The following is a 26957-nucleotide window of genomic DNA, read 5'->3' as shown; positions in this document are numbered from 1 at the left end:
GACCAAAGGATTTTACTTTCAAGTTTGTTTGAATGAATTTTTCCCCTTTTTGAGGAAATGGTTCTTTCACGCTCCTGGAGCTATCATTTGCAATCCTCCTCCAAGCATCCCTGTGAGGGGGTGGGAAAGAGGGGCACAGAGAGAGGAAAGCACCACCTTTGGGGCTGGAGCTGCTGCTGCAGCCTGGAGCTGTGATGGGGTGATGGAGGAGGCTGGAGTGAACGGCCAGACATCCTGGTCCTGCTTTTGGCCCTGCCGCTGCTTCACTGCCAAGGCACTTGAGCTCTGGGTGCCTTTGCCTCCTTCCTGTGAAATGGGGTTTATCAAGACTCAGCCAACTCTGCAACGAGCAGAAAAGTGCAGAATATTGTTAGTGCCACTAGAGGGGATCACTTGAGCATGCTAGGAGACCTGCTCCTCCTCCAGGTGTGCAGCAAAGCCCTGCCACTTCCAGGTCAGGCAGGGAGCTGCCACGGCAAGGACTAGCACTAGGACAGGAAGGTTGCAGCCAGGGAGGCATTTTGGACAGGATCTGCGCACAGTCTGCTCCTGGAATCTCCCCGATTTGCAGAGGACCCAGCAAAGCCAGTGACAGCTCCTCTGCCACATTGCTGCTCTGACCCTTTCCAATGACTCTCTATACCTTTGCTTCCTTATGGGTAACTCGTGTTGTCTGATGGTGGTATTGGTCCACAACACGCGTTTCCGCACAAAACACCACCCACACAAGTACGCTCCTTAAAAGCATGCCCTTGAACACTTAGTCATAGTTTGACCTAGCCTTACACAATTATTCATCCTACAGGTGCTGAAAGCATGACAACACTAGAGAAGCCGAGAAACCTGTGGCATGGCATTTCCAAACCGTCAGTAAGCAAGGAAATGGTATTTTTCATTTTTATGTTATGCTTGGTTACCTTTTCTGTTATCTTGTCACAGAACAAGGAAAAATGTTCACAGGGTCTGAGCATAAGCAATAAACATCTTTTGTGGTTATCAAATACCTCAACGTTTGCTTTGGTATTTAATTACAGAACTCACGTAGGGCATTTATTGTTTGCATCTGCTGCCAGTGTGAACAATGTCTACTCTATTGATTACCACACAAGACAGTTTGTTATGTGTATACCTGTCAGAAACATGTATTAGCATCTTGCTGAGCCGACCCCACTCCTGCACGGGGATCCAGTGCTGCGGCTTGGTGTGCCACTGAAATACCCAAATACCTTAAGTGCAGTTGCTCAGGGTACCCAGATCTGCCACTGTGAAATGAATGCTAGCTTTGCCAAAATGCTGAAACCAGAGTTTTGGGGATTTTCTGAGAATGTTTTTCTTATTACAAAATAAATTTTCACAGAACATTTAAAAGCTGGTGTTTTATACCATGATGATCCCAAACACATGGCCAGCAGGCAAAATAAATTAGCGAAGAGTTCTCAATAATGAGAAAAATGCATTGGTAGCATCATTAGCTCAACCTCATCCCACTCTCCTATTCCTTAAACCTGTAGTTTCAGTGAATGCAGTAGATTTTGATTTCAAGCGCCATGCACCACAGGACTTTCAAAGTTTTTCAGTTTTGGCATCCCTTACTTTAGCCATGTTGAAATGATAATCTGTGTCTTGTTATGACTAGTCACTTTTGGCCACCTAAAAACCTAAAAGCAGCTATCATTTTGCCCATTCTCTACAAAGCAGCTTCAAAACCTTAGTAGGTGAATCAAATAATTTCATCTTTTTCCTTCCACACTGGGACTGGAAGCAGTAATTTTTATTCTTAATTTTTTTTAAGATGGCACTACACTAGGCACAGAATTAGCAAACTGTTCATATTGTTCTGCAGGTCTAATAAGACAAACTATGGATGGCCCTGCAATTAAAATAATCCAGTTGCTCACCATTCTTCCTGTTAGCATGTGAACTTCAAACCTACAAAAAGTAGCAAACTGAAATCTCTGGAGAACAACAGTAAGAGGATAATCTTGTCCCCTACATAATGTCCTGACTGTGGTCTCCTTGTTTCCTGAGAAAAAACATGTGTATTTTAAAAGAGGATCACTAACAAGATAGTGATCTCAACGTAAATCCTTATTAGGGCAACACAGGTGTTTTTACTTAAGTACAAACTAGTGGGGTTCAACAAAATATTTTCCATTGGGAGTATGCCTTCATTTGGCCCCATGGAAGGAATTTTACAGTGGGGCAGTTATCTTGAATTCCACCTACTATCCTGTTAAAAATAAACAAAAAAACCCCAACCAATTTAAGCACATCTTAGTCGGTGTGGCAGCAGGGCCTGATTACCCTGAGCAGACTGTAGGTGGTCCCTACATGAGGGACAACTGACTGATGGGCACCTATTTAAATGGGCAGGCTGGTGATGAAGGTTTCTAGATGCTGGAGTGTGAGATAACTCAGTCCAGCTTTCTTACAGTCAGCACAGACTCCAAAAATCAATACACAATGCTTTCTTCTGCTGCAATAAAACACATAGAATTATGTAAAGCTTGGAGACAAGATTATATTTTCGAAGTCATAAACCATGCTATCTGTTCACAAATGACTGTGGAGGACAGAGCTTGTAAAGTGTCCTTTGATCACCTGTAGGCTCAAAGAAAAACAGAAAGGTTTCAAATGGAATTGTTGCCACTTGCATGTCTGTCTATCCAACTGCATCTTAATTTCTCTAGAAAACTCACCAGACATGAATTATGTATGTCTTAAAATGTTATAAAGGCATAATATAAGCTTAGCTGCCTGACTGAATTATTCTATTCAGACATCTACCAGTATATTGAGCGACTGTAAAAAAGGTTTTAGGTCTGACAGTATCATACCATCAGCATAGACATCCAAGGAGTTTTTCTAATGCAAGAGTTGACAGAAGGTATCTGTTTTAATGAATAAGAATCAGAGAGACAAAGCATGAGATCATAAATATTTCACTAAACACCATAAAATTCTTCCAACTAGGAGCAAAGTGCTGTTTTAATTTTTTTAAGCTTTAAAAATGAACAAACCTATATGAAATCTCCACAACATGGACTGAGGAACCATGGTGGCGCAGTATGCCATTTTGTCATCAAAAGAAAGTCTTAATCTGATGGTTAAAAAAACCTTGAGAACTGGCACCAAAACCTGAGGGGAAGTATTCAATCACCTCACTTCTTTCAGCACCTATCATTCTCCAATGCAAGAGAAGAGGAAATAAATCTCTAGATGTGCACACAGACCTCCTACGGCCCATCAATGTACAAGCTATTGTGATTAATCAAAAGTCTAAAATTAAACAAAAAGCTCCTTTTCTTCAATTATGATTAAAGATCAAAGCAAGTGGATTAGCTTTTTAGCAGAATCTCCAGGTCTCAAGCCTTACCCTCCAATACACTGAGAGCATCCAATTTTGTTTTGGAGATTTTGGGGGAGGAAGGGAAGAAGGAAGAAAGTGAATGATCCCATCAGCCAGTAAACCATAGCAAATTACCATGACAATCAAGTTATTGAAACTGAAAAATAGTAACACAAAGAAAGGATAAATGAGAATTTTTCCACAGTAACTAAGCTACTGCATCTTGTGAGGCCTGCTTTCTTCCCATTCACTCCTGAAAGCAGGGGCTGAATGCTCCCTGGGTCCACATGGCCTTCACCTGCCAAGTTTTCAAAAGTAACTGCATAGAAACACGTACCCTTAGCACACAGGAAAGATGCAGGAAGAATACTAATATGTCATGATCACCAAAGCCTCTTGCCAGGTAAGAATTAAAAATGGTGGTGTTCAGTTTGGTAAAGCCATCAACACTGGCAGCTGTCACCCACCAACCAGATGGATAAACCTTGGGTACCACTATATAACATATCATCCCCCACAAATCCAGCAGTGCTTCACAAGCCCACACAACAACACAGTTTGCTTCACCTCACAGATCCCTTTAGACATTTATCAGCTGAGTAAGGCGCATCACCACCACATGTCATTTGAAGTGGATAAGAGCACAAAAATCTCCTTATGACTAAAAGGAGGGATTTAGATAAGCAGAACATAATTACTGAGCCGTTAGAAATGAGAGTCGCAAGAGTTTAGTATTCCCTCCCCTCTACAAAAACAGTTATAAAATCAAGAGTGATTTTCGCAGGCAGAGATCCTGGGTTCATCTCTTATGCACCACAGTGCCACCACCAGACGCAAATCCTGGTAGCACGATAGCAAATGTTTCAGATTTGCCCCATGGAGTTAAGGATCACCTGCGTCTTCAATGACACATGCAGTAGGACCTATCGCCCACCTTGCTGAACCTGAAAGAGCTGCTGGGTGAAGTCATAGGATTTTCAGTAACAGAAAACACAAATAGCAAACTACTGAGATCAGAGAAGAAACTACCTGATCTTCCATGAAGCTCCACAGCAATGCCTAACACAGAAAAGTAAATTTATTTGGATTTTTGGGGCTGTTGCCAGAAACAGGACCATTCTTTTCCTGAATCCCCTAGGATTACTAATAATATTCCAACTCGAGTTGTGGGAAATTATGCACACAAGTTTTTCTTCTACTGAGACAGAAGGCCTGTAAGTAATAGGCAATTGTTAATACATTTGTTTAAAACAACCACATACTATGAAGTAGTCTGAAAAAAGTTGTTGCTTTTTTAAGCCCTTCCTTTTAGGTTTCTACACTGTTCGGCAAATTATCTTGCTATTGCTCCTTCCGCACTCCTGGACCATTAGGCAAGAGAAGTGCATCAGAAATTCCATGCAAGAACAAGCCTCTAGGTCATCTAGCTACCACAGCATGCATTTTGGACTTCCCTTCTCTCTTCTGCCTGGGCACTGGTAGTGCTGCCAACTATCTTACCTACAGGAACTCAACAAAGGTTATTCAACATTGTGTCCTAAGGATTCGCCTTCACTCTGCAGTGGAAAATGGACGTTTAGACCACTTCAATAATAGATGGTTCCAATTAGAAGTTAGGCACGATCATTCTTACTAGGTCTCACATAACATTTGAGTCTGGTGACTTCAGAGCACCTATATGGCACATGCTGACACAGTGCAACAGTTTGACTTTTCATTCTCAACCAACAGCTCTATAACCAACATCTAGTCTAAGGGAGAGGCTCAGGATCCATTCAAAGGATCCCAACAAAGATAAGGATGCCAGCTGGCTACAAAAGCATGAGTTTGTCATTCTTACAAAATGCCAAAGATACTTTTCAGCCTCCATGTAAGTTAGACAGTTAAAATAGGATGTCTAAGGACCATTAAGACAGAAAGCTTTGTTCCCTGTAGCTTTGCTGATAGTCAGGAGATTGGCTGAAACTTCCAGAACTCTGTCTTACAACAAAAAGGGTGCAATACTGAGGGGTTTTTTGTTGTTTCTTTGTTTGGTTTGCATTTTTTTTTGTTTTAGCAGGCTAAACTGCACAGCACTTTGTCAGGATTGTGTCCACTCTTGAATATTTTATCGCATTAGTGCTCATATGAAATGAAAGGGACGCATGGAATTATCACTGCAGTACTCTCTCTGCATTATTTACAACCTTAGAGGCTGCAGCACTTCAGCATAATATTGCTAACATAAAAAGGCAGAATTTCCCCTCAAGCCAGGTTTTTAGTTTCACAGTCCGCAGTGCAACATGATGGAAAATGGTCTGTGAACCTCCCTTATACATCCCATCCCCTGCCCCCACTTTCTAAATGCTGGCCCTCTGATGCGCAAAGAATCTGAACAGATGAAAACTCCACAGCATTCAGCAGAAGCAGGATCAGTAAACCCCTGTGCCTCTAGGGAAGAATACACGGCGTTGTTCCTCCATCCTGCCCAGTTATTCCCACCCCACCCTTTTTTCTTGCCTTGTTAAAGTCCTCTGAAGTTGCCCTCATTTCCTTCCATGTCTTGTTCAAGAGCTGAATGCAGATACAGAAGAACTCCTCAAATGATCTGTCATGGGTGAAGAACATGGGATGGAAATCGTTGCAGGTCTCACTGGCTAAAAACAGAAAAACAAGAAGGATAGAATAAAACACGTACAGGCAGGAGCTTCAAAAAATAAACGTAAAATACAATCAGCCACAAAATTTAGAAAACTGTAATTGAGAGGAATCCCAGTTCCAGTAGCAAAGGATGTCAAAACATCATCCCAAAAAGCCAGCCTCATTCTACAGTCTTAAAGACAATGAAACACCATACAGAGCCTGTCTGCAGGAGACCAACAGCAAGAACAAGAGGAAGCAACTACCTGTTTACATGAATATTCTCTCAATGGGTGTTTTGTTTGTGCCACGTTTTGTTGTTCAGGACAGGACAGAGAGACACTGGGGAGAAGCACAAGTCTCCTCATCGGAGTAACAGCTTTCCCCACTGCTAACAGCATGTACCATATTGCCTGCTGAGAACCAAACACCAAACCCCATCAGTCACAAAATAGTATTAGATCAATGTACACACTGAAATGTGAAGCTCTGCTGACACAGCAGATGATCTACCATATTGTACATGGATATACCACAGAGGTAACCAGAGAAATCTAGACAGACATATAGATGAGAATGTAACTGATTGAATTTGTTCTTTGAAAATAACTGGAAACAAAAGAAATGGATCTTCTGTCATCTGTCCCTTATCTGAGATGGGGGGGGAACCCAAACCCAAACTTCCTTTTTTTAATCAAATACTGGCTTTAAGGAAGGAAAAAAATAAAAGAATACTATAATGATGATCCCAAAAAGGAAAAGTACAGTTTGGTAAGACTGCTGTGAATCTCTTTGAGCAAAGAACAGATTTTCAAAAAATAAGGGCTGAAGCAATGCTGACCTCTGGGGACATCTGAGCAACTTGGGAACAGAAGGGGCTTTAGCCAAGGACTGAAAATGATCCTTAATCCCTCCCATGACTTGCAGGGCCACCTCAGTATGTTGCATATTTATGTTGTTAAAACATTAACAAGAAAAGTCAAGTTGACTAAGCCTTTCTTCATATATCCAGTCCCTAAATCTCTCAGCTTCGGCTTTGACCTCTGCATGAGTGCTCCTTTGGACTTTTCCAGCAGTCACTCACATGCCTATACAGCAGCATCTTCCCTTACTTCAGGATCAAACAGCCACTGCTTAGGCAAGCTTCCTCCTCTGCAAGAACAGCAGAATTCTCAAGCATTGGGATAAATCACCCTTTTCCTGAGGCTGGATCATTGTCTGACATCTGCTTTCTCTCAGTGGAACTGGAGTAATTAGAATTAAGACTCTTTGCAGGAGAATTTGAATGGCTCAGGCAGGCTGACTCCCTGCATCAGCTGCGAAGACCTGGTTCTGGTACCTCTTCCAGTTGCAAAACCACCCTTTTAGTATGTTTAGTTACCTCTGCTGCACCAGTAGCTCTGCCATAGGAACGTGAGCTATGCATAGAATCACCTGAACCCTCAAAGAAAAAGGGTTTCTGATCCTTCCCTACATGCAGTATTCCAATTATAAAGCAAAACTCTGAAGCTTAATTGTACATTTGAAGCTTAATTTTAACATCAGATTTACTAAGATCTAATCAATTCCTCAGCTACATAGCGACAATGAGAGTTAATTTTGGAACACAGGTTTCATTCTAATCAAAGAAACTCCATTTACTTCAAAGGATGTGCAGTCGAGGGGGAATTAGTCAAAGCAGAGACCTATATTTATGAGGCACAACTCAATCCCTTCAAAAGAGTAAAATGCTTCGGGCATGATTTTCAGAGCACCTTCAGCTTCCATTCATTCCACTGGAGCTGCAAGGGCTAAGCACTTCCAATAATCAGACCTTCAGTCTGTAATAATGTCAGAGACACAACAGAACAGATTCTCAGAGGGCACTTGTCTTTAAGTCACGAAATACTATAATCATGAGAAGAAATAAAATAATACCAGGCAGAAGAATGCAGCCAGTACCTTCACTGTATAAATCACAGCACGAAACAAGGCAATAACCCTCAACACACACTGGCCTTTCTGATCCTCCTCAGAGCCTGAGCTTATCACTGCTCCTGCTCATAAAAATCAATAAATCAAAATTAATGGAAAGGCTAGGGATTCTCAGAAACTTGATCATCAGTTCTAACTCATGCTTCTTATGATAATCAGCCCCAAACCGTATCTACTATGTTGACTGCTCTGCATGCAGAATCAGAGGTGCCACCTCCCCCTGCCTTTTTATTTTTTTTAATAACTAGGGAACATACTGCATTTTATGTCTTTTCAGTCTGAAAATGAAAGAGTAAAAATCACTGTTATTCGTATAAATGGAGAAAGTTAGGCCTGTAAGAAAGCAGGATTGATGTCTTAAAGCACAAAACAAATCCTAAGAAAAATTCAAAACCAAATGATAAACAGCTTCTTCAAATTCCCACCAGCATCCAGATAGCAGAGGAAAAAAAAAATCCATACTCTACTTCAAAGGTATCTTTTTGTGTGTCTCAAAAATTCTATCCAAAATAATACAGTTCAATGGAAAAATCACAAAAGAAGCATATCAGCAGTGTTTATATTATAGCATATCTACAGGCTGCAGCTCAGGTCATGTCTATGTTCTGCTCAGTGTTTAAATATCTAATGAAAGACAACCCTTGTCCCAGAACTTTTTTTCTCCTTCTGACAGGTAAGATGAGGAGGCAATACTGTGTTACTAGTGGTTTCCAGACCAGAGTAAGATCGAGTCACAACCTGCAGTCTTACCCCACTCTCTCCAGCCCCATATTAGCATCTCCAATACCAGAGCACTACCTGTCTCTGTGGAGTGGGCAAATTTAGAGGCTGCTCAGTTTTACTAATTAAAAACTTCTTGGATTTATTTTTTCACTAACTTGCAATTTGACTAGTTGTAAACTGAAACAGAGGTCCAGCATTAGAATAATTTGGAGACCTTCTACATAAGAGCTGCATGCAAAATTCCTGCCCTTAAGCCCAGCACTCCTTAACCTTCACTTTCACGAGCAGGGACTAACCACATTTATAATCACACAAAAACACACACACAGCTGCAATGCTGGGACACAAATCATCATGATTATTTAATAACATCATCAAGTTTTAATTACGCCTCTGTGAGACAACCTTCGAAAGGCAAGTCACAGATGTCTGGCCTACATAAATCAGGTGAAGATCTTGTTGATTTTCCTTTCTTGGCACAATTCTTGGAGCTGTAGATCAATGTGCCACCTCTCAGGATTCAAGTAGTCCTTCAAGTTTCTAGCTGATCTATAGCTGTGACTTTGAGGAAGAAGCTTAGTTCATTTCTCACCATAAATTGCACTGGCAAAAAAAGAGCTAATTTCTACCTGGATGTTTATGTGGTTCCTTCAGTGTATATTTTTAGTGTCTACACAAAACAAATTTTGTCTGTCAGTTCATTTTCTAAATTACAACAAAGACATTCAAGCATCCCAGACTGTTCAAGCGGTAAACAGATTTGATATGTTATGTTGTTCCTCTGTGGATTACTAGAAAACAACAGGAAAAGAAAACAAATTGAGAAAGAAGAAAAGAGTTACACCTTCATTTTTTACCCCATCTCTAAACGCCTTTTCCCATGAGAAACAACATCATAGGGGCCAAATTTCTTCTGTGTCAAGAACCGTCAGGTATTTGCATATTTGCATAAGCCTGTCTTGGAAGGGCACACATAACATGATGATATTTCAGTAACTGTTTGACTTGAAGTACAGCAGAGATTTAAATTTCAGAGTTGCTGTGGTGAACACTGACTAAACACAGACAATAGGGATTTCTGCATATAAGACAGACTCCAGGAAAGGACAAGCGCACCGGTTCAGATACCAGGCTGCTGTGTCACCTCACTGTCCAAACCAGTATGAACAAAAGGTCACCAGTTCAACAGAAGCTGGTTGGTAGCTGGAAGTGCCAATTACGTCTTTCCTCCACCTTAAGAAGTAGGCTGTGTGTAGATATCTATAACTAGTTTCCACTTGGAAAGGGGGGGGAAAAAATATGAATACAATTTTTTTAGCTTAGAATTTATTTTGTGGAAATAACACAGAGATAACCCCTCCCTCCCCACAAAGCTACAACAGCAGACAGAGACATAGTAATACACCTCTCTAGGCAAGGTACTGCCCTTGATCTTAAGAAACCTCTGCTTTCTTCCTGATTCTGCTAAACTGCTATGTTAATACTAGATACTCATCCCCCACCACATCTTTAAAATGGCATATGGTCACTCTGACCTCCATTGTGAAGTTCTTGAATTCAAGAAATGAAAAAGGTTGTGCTGGTGCAAAAGCAAAATAATAAATAGCTATATCATGAAGACGAATGTTTGAAATTAGGAACCAGCCAACCCATTATTTTCAAAATCCATTCATGATGCTATGGGGGGACAAGTTGAGGTGATTTAAACAGTCATTTTTCTGTAAATTCAAGGCTTGGACCCATCACTTTGGGAATGCATATCAAAGACAATTTACTAATCACAAATGAGCCACCTCATTCACGGATGTCAGCCATGTACAATTGGTCTACAAAATACAACTAGAATAGATTTGATTAAGTAGACAATAAATAAAAGTGGCAACATTGCTGTGTATTCTCAAATATTTCAAGAACAGACAGCCAGCTTAAATCAATGAAATTATTCAGTCAGCCATATAAATACCATCACCTGGCATCAATACTGTCACACAAAAAGGGACAGACAGACACCTGTGGTGAGGAGTAAGCCTCTGTGGCTGGGGGCGATATTAACGGATCCTGTGCACCATGAAACTCATCAAGAAAAGCATCCTGAAATTGCATCAGCACAATTTTGAGATGAAGCAAGCAGTGATGCAGAGCCCTGGGAAACTAGTTTGCAAAGTCCCAGGGAGAGAGGAGTTCGAAAACATCTCACTGTCTGAAAGGTACCTGGGATCCATAGAATCCAATCTTCAGAGATACCTGTGGTTTCTATTACTGAGCTGCTGCTTAATTCTGGGTGAGTCATTTATCCCCTCTCTTGTTTTCCCCAATTTCACAGAACGGAGATGATAATATTTGATCAGGGAGGAGGTGGGTGGAAAGATCCATTGCACTTTCTGAAGTGCAGCAAGATCCTCAAATGAAGGGTGCAATATGGACCTTGGAAATATCATCTCCACTTGGCATGGCCTCCTCTGGAATTATTATTTGCCAATAACAGAAGACAACCGAAGAGTAACGAATTCTCACTAGCTCTCAGGAGAAGCAGCACTGTAATTTCTGCTTCTCCCTGAAGATACAGTAAAAATAACTCCTGCCATGACCATTTTTATACATGCAATCAAAAATTCCCCCAGTAACACATAGAGTACGTAAGAAAAAGCACACCTAACACCACAGAAATACAGCGATTGCCAAGTTATCTACACCACTGATCCCTGTAGTCTGCTGGCAATAATTTGAGGGAAAACCTTTGGCTACCTTTCTGGCACATGATAGGGAAACAGTGTAATTTAAGGCAAGGAAGGTCACTAGCAATGGCAGCGCAGTAATGAAGTAGTAATATTGCTGCCAATCGTGTAATTTTCTTTCCTAGGGAATAGTGCTGTTTATGAGGCTCAACTGGTATTAGAACAAAAGCCACTCAACCTTCCTACTTTGATTGAGAGAGTAAGATACAACCAACTAAGCTTCAAGACACAGCAAAATAATGCAAAAAGCTAAGCTGCATTTGTTAAATTCCAAATCTAGATGAATTATGTGAGCGTTTTGTTTCACCTGCTTTGAAACAAAAAGGGGATAAGGAAGCACACTGCACCACTGAACTGTGCAAGATGTGCCACTGGTTTCCCCATGGGTGTGGGCACACGTGTGTGTGGCTCAGAAAATGTCATCCCAGACAAGGATATCAGGAGTGAATCCAAATCCAAAATTTCAGCACCAAAGTAGCATACACACATTTACCCAGGAAAGCAATGAGATGATCATATAAAGTAGGGCAAAAATGCCCCCTCTTTAACATGGTATGTAGCATTTCCAGAGCACCAAAACTACCCAGCAATACATGGCTACAAGAGACCTTCAACAACTTACCTTACCTGATCACATATTTAGTTGGAATAGAAATGGTATGAAATTGCTAAACATGCAGCAAAACTACCAACTCAAACTCCTCATAAAGACATAAGGCAACAGTATTTCTCTGAATCAGTAAGACTTCTCATTAGGGGAGCTATAGAGGGAAACTGGAAGAAAAGTACACATAAAAGGCTTCCTACAGTCTGTAAGCTTTCCTTTTTTGAGGCTGAGAATAAATTTCACTATGCGATGAAAAACAAGGATTCCACGAAGCCTCAAGCCTGATGAGACAGGCAGGACTAGGATGTTTATGGCACATGCAGCCCCAAGCTCTTCGCTAACTTAGCCAGATTTGCTTTGAAGGTGACTGCTGCTGTGTCAGAAACACACCTCCCCTCCCCAGGATATCACTAAATAAAGGAGCCACTATTTAAAAAATCTGCCTCTCTCATTGTCCCAAAAAAAAGGAGTAACCACCTTGACTGGTGCAGCACAGTCAATAAAGCCCTGCACTCATCACTACCAACAGATCCAGCAGTTCAGAGGTGGCATCTGTGCTACGTTCATAAGGAGGCAGCTGAAGAGCAATACCCGGGCAGACTCACCCTGCCACATCTCAGAGCTGATGGTGAACTGAAAGAACCAACAAAGCCAGTAGTGTCCACACAAGCAGGCTGACTTTGTAAAAAACCCTCCTTTTGCAACTCTTGGTAAATATGGAGACTTCACTGCACCTCTCCTACTTAGAACAGACCTGAAGACTGAACATCGTGATTTGGAAATGCAAACAGAAAGCCAAAGTGCAAAGAGAGGAGAGTTACTAAAAAGGCTCTTATACGCAGCAAGGAAATGAAAAAGATTACAAAGAATCAGCATCGTGCTGATAAGGGTTCCCCATCTCTTTCAAAAGCAGCCTATTTTTATTTGTGATAAAACAGGTGCCAGATATGAATAACTCTGAACTGCCTCTACAATGTGTCACAGCACACTGTTGGGCAAACAGGAAAGTACTCTGCTTCCCTCTTCACTCCTCCACTACTCCCAGTATAAAAAAAGCTGTGATCAATATCAGTAAGAAAATGTGGTTTTAAAAGCTGATGGATAAATTGGAGTATCATTTTCAGAGGTGAGGGAGCACTTCATTTGAATTAGTCATGTGCTTCGAGAAGAAAACTCCATGAGAGTGGAAATGGTATGAAAAAACAAGGGCTTGTATTTGTCATGTCAAAAAGCAATGTCTTTGGTGAAAAAAAGACATAGATCGGCAAGCACAGATCTGCAATTATGCTCCAGCGTATTTACAGTATCCCTGAACAAGATAAAAGAATGTTAACCAATTAATGTGATAAATGTGCTTAGGGACTATTGTCCTGGTTTCGGCTGGGATAGAGTTAATTTTCTTCCTAGCAGCAGGCATAGTGCTGTGTTTTGGATTAGTAGGAAAAGAATGTTGATAACATGCTGATGTTTTTTAGTTGTTGCTGAGTACTGCTTATGCTAGTCAAGGACTTTTTCAGCTTCCCATGCTCTGCCAGGCGCACAAGAAACCGGGAGGGGGCACAGCCAGAATAGTTGATCCAAACTGACCAAAGGGCTATTCCATACCATATGACATCATGCTCAGTATATAAACTGGGGGGGGGTGGCCAGGGAGCAGCGATCGCTGCTCGGGAACTGTCTGGGTATCGGTCGGCGGGTGGTGAGCAATTGCATTGTGCATCACTTGCTTCGTGTATCATTATTATTATTATCATTATTATACTGTTACTATTAGCATTACTATTTTACTTTATTTCAATTATTAAACTGTTCTTATCTCAACCCAGGAGTGTTTCTCACTCTTACTCCTCCGATTCTCTCCCCCATCCCATTGGGGTAGGGGGAGTGAGCGAGCGGCTGCGTGGTGCTTAGTTGCTGGCTGGGGCTAAACCACGACAAGTCTTTATTGTCACTTCTAGTAAACATATAGAATAAGAAGGAATTACACATATAAAGCAGAATCTACAGAAGCTTGTTTAGCAAGTAAACACACTATGCAAAACCTTCCTTCTTAGAAAAGATAACACTGCTGCTCTGTCAGGTTCCTGACACCTTGCAAAGCACACAAGGCAATGATAGCTACATGAAAGCTTAAAAAAAACTCCCCACAAACATATAAAAAAGCATTTCTGACAATTTCCAAGCCCACAGACTGTCTGTCTACTTGAGATCCAACTGATAGATAGACTGACAGATAGTGGCATTGACAGAAGGCCAGCTAAGCTCCGACCTATCAAGGGAAACACCTTATCGCACCTGTTACACGTTGATACCCTAGTCCCTTCCCTGTTGCATCCTTTCTCTCCTAAGCCTTCAGAGAAACTAGCCTTAACCATATCTCCAGACAAATTGGGAAGAATGACAGTAGCAATGGGGGAGGTAGATATTCTCAGCATTTATAAAGAGCAGCATAAAGGCAGTCACTTACACTGCGTAACCACTCTTTTTAGCCCTACAACACCCATTGGCAAAGTTTATCGCTAAATGCTATACTCTGGCACATTTTCTATTAACTGTTGCAGCACTGCAGCCCCAAACACTGAGGGCTGGAGTCAGAAGTTCCTGCATGCAGAAGCAGCGGGCACTTGCTCTGCCTTTGCTTGTGCATCGCCTTGATGCCCCCTCCCACAAGTACTACACCGAGAAACTGCCTTTCATGGCAGGATTGCTGACTTTTCACTTCTTACTCTGACTCTTCTAGAGAGCACCAGCATAAGCTGGTGCTTCTCCTCCTGAAGGGATTCTTGCTAAAAAGCACACTCTTACCTCTAATTACCCATTTTCTTTATTAGGAAGTTACATAGACTGCATTACAGGTTATAGCTTGTGCCTCTCCAAAGACCTTCTGTGAGGTACTTCATCAAGAATATACTCTGGTTACCGTTTGAAATACAGACCATGCTGTTTCGATTAACAAGAGAGGAGCTGTCACTGAAAATTAATTCTGCTTTAAATAGGCTGGCTAGGGCTCCATCTGTAAGCAAAACTTAAAGGAGCCTATGAAAACCTGCAGGAAAAACACTGCCAACAGTAACCTGGAAGTCTACAGATTCTTTAGGTCCCCCCTTGCTACCTAAGCAGTTCCCATTCCCCCTTCCCTGACATGGACCTCCTCATTAAAATCAAATGTTTAAAATTATAGTGCAAAGATATTATGTGGTCATTGTGTAAGACAGCTAGTGGAAAAAACTTTTTTTTTTTCGTATTTGATCTTACAAGTGAGCAGCAGCAGGAGAACTGCAAGGAAGAAAAACAAATGAGCAGATGGAGAAGCCAACAAGCCAGCAGTCAAGCCAGGAAGGAAAAGAATCTTTTCCCTGGTACCAAGTCTTTCCCCTATTAGAAAAGAAGGTTACAGCTGAATTACCCATGTGGACCTGGTGCAGACCAGCCACAAACCCTCTGTACTTAGCATTAGAGGCGTCCATATATGAGATGCCTCCTTTGGGACACTTTTGTGACAAGCTGTTAGGCTACCTTCAATACCCCCATGGTGGTGTATGAGGCAGTGTGGCTGCCTGATACCTCTGCCTAATCAGTCAGGCTAGTTCCTGAAGTGCAAAAGCCGGGAGTACAAATGACCAGTTATCAAGAAAGCAAATAACACAGCTAAGCTTGCGCTAGCTCCTCTGCAAGAGAACAAAAGCACTCTAAATTCAACCACTTGCTTTGAATCAATCCTGGATATATTCAAAATACCAAACGGGGTAACAGAATGAGACACAGGGAAAGATGACAGCAGTATCAACTAAAAAAAATTATTGCCTGTGATTAAGGTGAGGGAATTCACTGTATCACACATCCCAGAGCGATGGCAGCTCATCTTTCATTTCAGATCTGGTCCTGAACTGTGCTGAGACTACATTACTTGCTCAAGAACCAGGAGATGCACACCTCCTAGCTGTCCCTTGACTTCTTCGAAAATATGTGCGGTACCACCACTACTACAGCTCCATTTAGGACAACCCACCTTAACAATAACACCTCTCCTCCCTCCCCTCCTGCATCCCTACAAACTATGCACCTCCTTTAAAATATGCATATTTATACATACATGCACCAAATTGCCCAATAACTTCTTTTTTCCCCCCTGTTGTGAAAGTAAAACGTGAGAAAGAAGAAACTGGCCACTGGATACAAGTTTGCACAGGCAAAATCCTGTGAACTATACCCCCAGGCTGGCAACACCCTAGCACGTCTATAGCCCAACTGCTATTCCATTCTTGGTATGCCATAGGCAACCAGCAGTGCTGAGCGAGGCAGCGACAACCTAGTGATCTGTGGGGAAATGCAAATCTTCCCTCTCCTCGCAAATTCAATCGCTATTGGAACCCAGTTGGACTCGCTGAGGCGAAGGTCATTAACTCACTGTGAAAACTGCATCTTAGTTATCTAACCACAACCACCTAAATTGCTTTCTTCCCCTACAAACTGTCTTAATCTGTAAATTATGTTTTTAACTCTGGGCTAGAGTCCCAAAGTCAGACTGGCAGAACAAAAATAAAACTGCTGAAGCATACTCTTTTAACATAGACCAAACTGAGTAATTGCTACTCACAAAAAAGGAAAACAGTGATGTGGTAGGGTGCAAGCTGCTCAAGAGACACCAAACCTCAGTGCTTGTTAGTGTATTTATCTGAGATCACCACCATAATGCACTGCGTAAGTGCCAAGCATCTTCAAATGGCTTTGTGAACATTAATCAATCTCTAGAAGGACATTAGTTAACATTAACTCTTCAGATGTCAAACTTAACCTCTTGAAAGGCAAGCAGAAAATTGAGTTAATTAGACCACAGGCTTAACAAGAGAAGCTATTTAAACAACACATTTCCAAGTGGCACATTCAGCTCATAAGCTACTTCAGTGGAGTTTTTCACTTCATACACTAATATGAACTGAGCTGTTTGATACTACAGCTGCCAGAGCATAGTTTTGGATAGGTAAAACTACTGTCATCAAAAGTTGCATTTTAGAAAAGTTTAATTAGGCTGTTATATTGCCCTACTTTACGGTATTGCTCCTTTTTATAGGCTGAAACACTAAATCAGCATTTCAGTCATACCACTGTAAAAAAAAACAAAAAACAAAAAACGTTAAAACATTGTATTTTAGTCTGGGAAACAGATCTCTTGCTTAAAAGTATTTTAGAGAGTGCAAACATTTTAAAATGAAATCCTGCTCTATATCCTAGGGCATTTACATTGTGTATTAACAGACATAATTCACTATAACCCCAAACCTTTTAGATTATAAAGAAGCTTAGAGAATCACCTAGTTCAGGTATAAGTGAAGTAGTGCAGGTTCTCTCCTCATGATGCTTAGTGTAAAAAGCCCTTGAGTATAAATGAAGTGAACATGTGGAAGACTGGGAGAGGAAAGAGGCCCAGAAAAGACATTAATGCTTGCTGAGGTCGTATCTTTGTCAACTATCAAAATCAGGACAATAAGGAGGAAATTTGGTCTAAACTATAATGTCTCTGGTGTTAATAACAGCACAGTATTCCCTTGTAGCTTGTTCCATTACTTATCTAGTCTCTAGCTTTGTTGTTGTCATTGTTATTTGATATAGATTTTCTCTTTTGTATTGTAAATCCGTTATTTGTTTTGTCCTTGTTGACTACGAGAACTGAATAAAGCAATTTTTACATCATGCCTTGAGGTTCCTGAAGACAGTTATATCTTTTCCATTACTTTATTGCACCCTGACCATGAGTAATTGTCTTAATTTTTCCTTGAGGGTCTTATTTTCCCAAGTGTATTATCACTCACTCCAGAAATACATCGGTATGCATAAGGATCACAGAATAGCGACGTACAAAGATGAAAATAATGGTTTCTCAGAACCAACCACCACCACCAACAACAAAAAAAGCAGGCAAAAACCTTCAGCTGAAATTTCTGTGTTGGACTGTGACTGTATTTGAAAAAGGAGCTAAGCTAACCTGCTTAGAAATTCTCTCCTATTACTCCCATTGCAGACACTTAGCAATTTCAGACAGGAAAAATGAAAGTAATCTCAGACAAGACCTTTCTTTGCTTCTGCATTTCAGTTTAAAATTAGTTCTCAAAATTTAGGATTATTGCTTGGCTGGTTTTTTACAAAGCAGTATCCCAGTAATGTCTCAAGAGACATTGCGTAAGAGCCAAGTGTACCAGCCTTGCTTGTGATAAAATAAACTGGTTCATAACACAAGCTAAATAATATAAATTCATTTGAAAAAATACCATCATGCCCTCAAAAGCATTCTTCAATTCTCTCTTGACTGAATCTGATCAGCTGTGACATCTGTATGCACAGATTATTTGCATGTATTTAAAAACTGTAAAGTAATACAACTGGAAAAGGAAAGTGTTTCCCAATCTACTGTGACAAGTTACAGAAACAACATTTCCAAACAAACCAACAAGAAACAACTGAGATTTCAAATGCTTTTTTGGAGAAATAATTAAATTTCTCCATCACCAATAGGACAGATTAGAAATGTTGGTTTCAAAATCACTAAGGCAAAAGAAGCACCAGATTGGCTTTATGAGAAAAATAAAAGGCAACTCCTTCCCATTTAAACTTGAGAAAAGTAGTAGAAACTTTTCTTATGGTAGATTAAAATTCAGCAGCAAGAAATTTTCCCCAGCAAGGAATTAAAGAGAGTCTGAAATGAAGCCATTCTAAACCTCTGTGGGTTAGTTTGCTTGCTTGCTTGGGTTTTTTGTTTTGTTTTGTTTTTAAACTGGATTCCAACCTGGTTCATTATTCAGAAATTTCTGTTGAGCCCAATCTGGCACAGACTTAGAAAGTGCATTGCTCTTGGCAGCTCAGAGTAACAGCTCAACTAAAAATGGAAACCCCCTGTCCCCAGTCAGGACTTAACAAGCACGAGGAACTAAACTGGTCAGTGCAAATATTTCTGCTCCTGCTAGAAATAACTTGCAGCCAACAGCTCTGCGCGGGCAGTGGCAGGTCATAGCTCTGATTTCTGTTTCTCCCACAGAGAGCTACTCTATTTTTACTACAAAAATCACCTACAAGTTGTACCTATGCTGGTAGCCTGGGTGGTGTGTCTCACTGCATAGATGTGGGTGCATACACCTGGCAGGGCACACAGGCTGATCAAGAGTGGGGGTAAGAGAGCTTTACTTCTCTTTTCTTATGAGTATCTGTCTCTCGCTGCCCAAACATAGCATTAGCACCATTCCTGCTCCCGCAGCCATAGTGCAATTCTCCTCTGGCTCTTCCATCCCATCAGGCAGAGCTGGGGAAGGAGGGAGCTGGTGAGAAGCTGGGGCTCAGTGGGAGGACAGTACATGGTGCCTTGGTTCCAGCAGAGAAGGTGGCACCAGAGGCAGTGCCTCTCCCACCGCTGCAAACCCTCATGGACCTGCCTGCGGGACACAGACGACTCCTATTTTCACAACATCCTGTGCTAAAACTGAACCAGATTGATCTCAGTCAGGAGATGATCTCAAACTGGAACCGATTCCAAATGGACTCAACTGATTTCTCCTTGTGTTGTCTATTTATTCATTAATTTTAGAGAAGGCCAGCGCCTCTTCACACAATAGAAGGGGTTTTCACGGTTCTTCAGTAGATTTAGCAGGAAGCTAGAGCTTACAGACTTCTTTGGTTTTTTTCCTTCTGATGCCTGAAAGACATGAGGGAGATTTCTTTGAAAGTAACTTCAGCATAGTCAAGGTTTTTAAGGTGCAAGTTCAAACTATCAGAGGTTTTTGACAGTACAAGCGGGAGCCCAGCTGAAGTTGTACTCCCTCCCTGCGCTCCAGCGCTGGCCCAAACCAAGCGGCTCGGCTGTCTGAGCAGAGGAGGGATTTCTGTCACCTCCCAGCAGGAGCACTGCAGACGCCCAGTCTGGGACACAAAGGCACCCGCGTGATGGTGCGTCCCCGGGTGATGGTGCGTCCCCGGGTGATGGTGCGTCCCCGGGTGATGGTGCGTCTTGGCACGGTACCCCTGACATGGCGCCTGGCCTGGCACCCCCTGGCCCCAGCCGACGCTTTTGGTGTTTAAACATGTCAACAGCCACAGTTCCTTTGTGCTTTCATAAAGGCTTTAAGTCTTAAAGAAGCTTAGGTTTTCACAGCTACCCACATGAAGGTACCCCAATTATGCACCAAACTTACTTCTATAAAATCTGCAAGACAATCTGCTTTATATTAAACATTCCCTTTTTGAAATCATGCCCCTTCCTTCATCCTAAAGGGCACTTCCTTCTCCATCTCACAAAGTCCTTCCCTTCTGTCCTACATGTGGCCTTGCAAGTAAGGCAGATTTGTAATAAACTTGTCATGTAAAGAGAATATGAAAGCAAACACAAGGCTTATACTTAAAAAAGGCAGGAGGGAAAAATGAAATTGGTTATTGTCAGGGCTATTCTCAGTATCAGGCAAAACTTCAGAACAAATTTTGAAGGAAAGTAAGTAAAAACATACTAAGGTGAAGAGAGACTGTAATAAATATTGCACAGGCTTACCAAGAAAAGATGAAGTCTGATTCATCTAATCTTCTTTGACAAAATAACTATTGTTTCTCATGGGTGAAATGTGGTGGACTTTATCTGCACAGCAGACAGATTAGTTCTCCTGCATCTGACTTGTTTTAAGAAAAATATTTTGCTATAACACTGTGTGCCAGACAGAAAATTAGTAATTCATCTGGAGAAAATGGGATTTGATACAAGTGAGGTGAGGTGGGCGAGATGCTGGCCAGATATGGAAGTAATGAAAAGGAAAGGGCAGCTATCAAGCTAAGAGTAGTACTACTGGAATTTCTCAAAAGTCAGTCTCGGACTCTGGATTTTTATTAAAGATGTTGGCATAAAATCTAGGAGTACCTCCAGAAAATTTGCTGGACCCCAAAGCTGGTGGCACTGCTGGTGGTAACCTAAAGGAATATCAGAGTGTCATAAAGGAAGGACTTTGAGACACAGAGAAATCTGAATGGTATGACACTGAATAGTGTGAAAGATTTTCAGTAATAAAAAGGATTTCTGCTCTAATCTGAGACTCACCAGTTATAAAAAAGCAGCAGAGAGAAAGACACTTTGTATACAGAGCTGTCACTGTGATAAAAGTCTCAAGAAAAGCAACAGTAATCCTAAAACACAATCAGTGAGAAACTTCTAGCACAGGTAGTAAAGTATCAAAACCATGATACGAGGCACCGGTAATACACGAACTGGAATATCGCCTGCAATTCTGGTCACCTATATGCAAGATATGGGGACTTAAATAAGAACAAAGTGCAAGGAAGGATGGGCTCCTAAAATGGTCACTGGAGAATGGTATTGGAAAGGACTGAAATGACTATGCTGATTTAATCTAGCAGGATGAAGGCTGAAATGAAATAATATAAATACATGGGGAAGGGGAGAGAAACAGAAAGAGAAGAGCTATTAAATAAAAACCAAAGTTGGCACAAAGATAAACAGGTTTAAAATAACTCTGAATATATTTAGGCTGGAAATTAAAAGGTTTCCAATGCTCACATGCATGAGAAGAACAGTAATTAGTATAAGGATGTAGTTCAAAAATCCATGAACAGGAATATACAATGTGGCTACCTTCAGTGATCCAGTTCTAACCCCTCATCTTCAGTTCTGCAGTAGTGCTGTTTTCTGCATTTACATCATTAAGCCTAGGCCAGCTACCCTTTAGTGGCTGGCTATTATGGAACTGCTGCATTAAATTTTTCTACTTTAATTTGACTAATGTTGATTTACTGAATGTACGGTAAGAAAATTTACTGGCCATACAGGTACGCACAAAAAAATTCTACCTTTCAAGAAATACAATTTACTTACTTTGCACAACACCAGAAATCCTTTTAACTTAAGACTTTGTAATTCTTTACTGGGAACTAAATTGCACTAATGATGATGTTACATCATCGGTCAGAGCAAGCATCAGAGAACTCAGTGACAACTCAAAATACTTCAACAATCATTATGACATGGCTGCCTTAACATAATTACTTACACTTATAAATGCACAAAATGAGAAAGTAAACTAAGGAATGTGTCCTGCACTCTTACAAACACTCTTTCCAACAGCTTCGTAACTATTAAAAATATTGTATTGTTACTTTTCCTCCTTTCCTCACATGCTCATCTTTGAAACTGCCAATATGTAAAGATTTCCTATTTTTAGAAATCTTTGTTGTGCTCTCAGCTGAAGTGGCTGGAATTTCAGGTAAACACTACAATACCCTTTAGCCTTTTGCAACAAATCCCACACCTCCCCTAAAATGCCATGACTGTAGAGATGGACCAAAAATAACATCGTCTTCAGTACGTTTTGCTCATCAGCTATGGACCAGGGTATATCAACTGGGACTGAACTGATTCAAGCTCTTTTTGGTAGCACAAGAATCATACCACACAACTCGGTTTCCTTGAGTATACAGTAGGGTTAATATTGCCTTTCTTCCTCCGAGAGTGATTGTTTAGATGCTCTAATATGTATCACTTCTCATGATAAATCTACCAGTATGTTAGAAACAACTTTGCCCTGGGCACCCATAATTCAATTCAGCCTTGACGGAAGGAAGAACGCTCAGCTGTTCTAACAAATAGGCTCTCCATTGCTCCAGCAAGATGGTGTAAAAGTTAACTCCATCTTAGACTCCCAACAATAGAAAAAGAACAGGCTTTAGAAATGAGGCACAATGGTTTTTATCATTAAATAGATTACTCAGTATTACTGAATAGATGACTGAGATTTTCCTATTAAAGAGACTACCTCTCTGATAAATCACTGCGGAAAGTCTTAATAGATAGTTTGAAAGTTGGTGATTTATTTTTTAAAGTAAATCTCTAGATTACATAAATGCAGGGAAACGTTAACTCCAGCCATGCACTGCATGATGATGGATTCTGCCATATCTAGTGCTGAATCTACCAGAAACAAGATTCTTTAATTGTGCTGTAAATATATTGTTCACTACCTAAAACCTCCACCTTCCCCCTGCTGAACACTGTTGCTGCTGAGGGTCTTTACAGGTCTCCAATTGCCCTAAAACTCTTGTCAACCTAAGCTGGGAGTTACCCGAATTTCACCTTATAGAAAGTAACCTTATAAAGCCAGAAATGGGAAACTTGTTTTTTAACAGAGCATAAAATAACACCTGCTTAATCTGAACATTTCCAGACGAGCTACGAGGTGAGAAAACTCTCATCCAAAGGCAGAACTAAGTGGCGTAGTCCAATGCATACCTATGTGATAAATCTTCCTATTTTATTACACCCCCACATCTGCACGAGAAGTATTTTAGCTATGATAGGTTTATTGGCGAGACAAGAAAAAAAAAAAAAGACTATTTATATCACAAGACAAGTTTATTTATTGTTTTGAAATAACCTCTAGGCCATTTTTGATTATGAATGGTTCTGATCCCCATTTTGCATGAGTAATGGCAGAGATGTTCTATTAGTATGCCTGCAATTTGGTACACTTTGTTGATAATAATGAGCCAGGCATTAATGACTCAAGTTTCACTATTATGACACAAAATAATGAATGTGTGTGCATCTTTAGCTCTCTCATTATTGACTTCTCAAAGTGATATCTTCCAGCCTGCACTAACAGAGCTGTTAGGTATAATATGCAAGCAGAGGAAGAGCTGTGGGACAATTGTATTAGACCAACTGGTATTTGTCAAAGATTAACAACCAACTTCCAGGCTTCAGGAAGAGCTTACATGTGTGAGAACATTTCCTGCTTTTTAGCTTTTTGCTAAAAGTTTGTCTTATTATTCTGTAAATCTTTTTCTCCCATTGTATCAGTTTCCTAATAAAAAATTTACTTCTCCTAACAAACTTTGCCTCTTTTAGAATAACATCTATAAAGTAGCATCTTACCTGTGGGGAATACTATAAAACCAAATAGCTGCCAATATCCTGGAATGAGCCCTTCCTGGACTTGACTGAGAAGAGCCTGAGTCCCTTCAGAGGGAGATGGAGAACTGGCTATGCTTGACCTTTCTTCAGTTTTGTTCTATTTTCAAATAGATGCACATGACCACATATTGTTCAAAAGCTAAATATTTACCAGCGCATTTTACTTAATTGTATTAGTACTATCAGGATGCCTACAAAAGGACAGTAAGCTCTCACAGGACTTATAAAGTTCAAGGGTGGCAAGAGGTCCTTCCCCAAACCCAACATACAGGTCACACAATTTAAAACAAATTGCAAAGACTCCCAGAACACAAACTTCCTGCCAGACTGTGACAACTCCCTTTCAATGAGATTAAATGAAATTGAAGCAGGGATACAGAATGTAATGATAATCTCTACTCCCTAAGAATAGCTGTATTAATCTATTCATAATCCCAGAAGACATAGGTAAAAGCACAGGAATTTGCAGTGATCCTTACTTCCATGATAAATCAGGCCTCACCATCAGTATCTCTTGAGACACTGGATCTCCCTTGCACTGTGCCCATTTCCACAGGAGGAACCCGCTGGCAGGACTCCTGACATGTATCCCAAGCCTCTGTGCTCGAGCTGGAACCTCCTCCTCTCCTGAGAGATTATAGCAATTATGTTTTAGCATGAACATCATCTAAAGCCAAGTGCAGAAGAACCCACAGGCTCTTGAATCACATTAGTACTGGTACCGGCAACTTTAAAAGTGCTCTGAAGGCACAGAATGAGTAACAGGTAATGTTTTGTGACAGTTGTGGTACCTATCATAGCCAAAATAGAAAGTCTCTCAGATATGTGCAGGTAAAACTCCATTAGATCCTACACATGCAGAGGAGGTAGCTAGCTGGTCTGGCTGAAAAGTGCAGCACTGGCACAACTGAGGGGTGTTTTTTTATTAAAGTAGCCTAAGTACTTCCCAAGTCATGTGAAAGAGAATTTGAGTTTAGCCACTACTAATAAGCACAAGATTCAATAGGAAGAAAAAGAAGCCCAGAGAGTCCAGAGCACACATTTTGTGGCATGAATTCAATGGGAGTGGGTAGGGGAAGCAGTTAGAGGGAGGTGGTGTGTGTGTGTGTTTGGTTGTTTTTTCTTTTTAAACTTTCTTCCTCCACTTTAGAAAATAGTTATTTTCGTATTTACTGGATACAAGCCATGCTTATGACTCAAACCCTCTTGCTTAAGAAATTGAAAAAAATAATTACACTGCTCTTCTAGCAGGCACAACAGAATTATTCACAGAAGAAGGTAGAGTATTGCTTGACACAGTTAGCAGAAAGAAACACCACATAGCATGTGTGGGCATTTGTGGTCAGGGGCCTGAAACAACAAAACAAACCTTTTTGATGATAAAATGATGCAAGGCAAAGGGAAGGTCAGAAATACTTCCTCCAGTTCTACTAGCGTTAACGTATCTCAAGACAGAGTATGTCTTGCAAGCATTTCCAGAGGAAATTTCTTCTAATTAATTTGAAGAGCTAGTATCTGAAGCCAAAGAGACTATTCATATAAAAACTTTGTTCTTGTACATATATTCAAACAGACAAGTGTCAAGAAGTCTTTGGCAACAGTGTTTGAACAGCAGCGTTAATACATTGCTTTATGTACTGGCTTTTTTCCCCTCTGCATATTCAGTTTTGATTAAGTATCTTGTAAAGGCTAAAGAAGATGAAGCGCTCTTGCACAGACAGCAGTCAGATATTTTGAGCCCTGCATTTACTGTAGTACTTTTGGAGGCCTTTCTTAAATGTGTGGGACTAATTGCAGCAATCCACGTCAAATTATACAGACTTAGCTTTTGGATTCACTTATTCATGAAGGAAAAAGTTTCACTAAAATTGATGCAAGGGAAGTTCCATTATCTGGTCTGCAGAGAAAGGATGAAATTATATAGAGTCAGTAAGCGATATCTTAGTTGAAACATGAAAGAAGGTTAAAGAATAACTTCTGAGAACACCCAGCTTATGATCTGAGCAGAATTGGTCAGGATGCCATTTTCAGGGGAAGAATTACTTAAATCTACTTTTTAATTTTCCATGAATTATTTCTTCTATCATCAAAAAAAAGAAAACTGATCTAATTTTTCTTTTTTCAAAGCTTTTCACAACTTTTTAGATCTCTATTGGCCCACATCACATAGATATCATAGTAAACTTTTGTTGTGAAATGGTTAAATACAAACAATACCATGATATTTCAGTTAAAATATTTGAAGGGGGGAAAACAAGGAAGGTTGTTTTCATAGAATAAAAGTAGGCAAAACAAATTTTTAATTGCTTGTAATTACCTAATTACCATCTGCTTAAGACTACACATGTAGTGTAGGTTGGGGGTTTTGTTTGTTGGCTGGTTTTTTGGTTGGATTTTTTTTCTGTCTTTTGGGGTTTTTTGTGGCGGTGTTTTTTTAAAAACAGGCAAAGGGCAGATTTTCTTCTGGACAGGTTGACGTGATGTGAGGGAGCATCAGAAAGAGCCCAACAGCACTCAGTGATGGAAGAAAGGGTGCAAGAAGTCTCTGACCACTCTGTGTAACTGACCTAGCCTGTGTCTGAGAGGAAGATAAGAACACAAAAGCTGATGAGGGTAATTTGTCAATATGTAGCCACAAGCTTGAGCTGTGTGAAGACCTTATTTATCACAGGTTGATTGGGCCTAGAAGCCTTCCAAAAGTATGCCTTCCATATTAAAAACAAACAAACAAAACCCCAAACAAACAAACAAAAAACCAACTGCATATATCCAGGATCTATCATAAACATGTAAGTGGGAGACCTACTCTCTAGATCTCATTTCCAGAAGGTACACTGCTCACAGGAAAAGGCCTGTTGTACTTCACATCTCCTTAAAGGTCGAACCACCTCCTGAGGGACTGCACCTCAGGAGGACAGGTCTTTGAAGTCTAAATAGGGTTCAACTGGTACCTCACCATCAGAGGAGAGTGCTGGGCAGGTCAGTTCTTCCAGGCTTTAC

At 40.6% G+C, this 26957-nt stretch overlaps 1 protein-coding gene across 1 annotated transcript in view; it reads right to left on the bottom strand.

The window, feature by feature from the left end:
* The window catches only part of ELMO1 (engulfment and cell motility 1), a 270462-nt gene that overhangs the window by 100921 nt on the left and 142584 nt on the right, over positions 1-26957 (bottom strand). Inside the window, exon 16 of the mRNA XM_075728150.1 lies at positions 5849-5985. Within this exon, the coding sequence (XP_075584265.1) occupies positions 5849-5985 (137 nt within the window). The remainder of the gene's footprint in view (positions 1-5848; positions 5986-26957) is intronic.

Source organism: Pelecanus crispus, chromosome 2, assembly GCF_030463565.1.
Source record: "Pelecanus crispus isolate bPelCri1 chromosome 2, bPelCri1.pri, whole genome shotgun sequence".
NCBI classification, from domain to species: Eukaryota; Metazoa; Chordata; class Aves; order Pelecaniformes; family Pelecanidae; genus Pelecanus; species Pelecanus crispus.
Note: the sequence above shows the minus strand (reverse complement) of the source record. Positions and strands in the feature narration are given on the sequence as shown.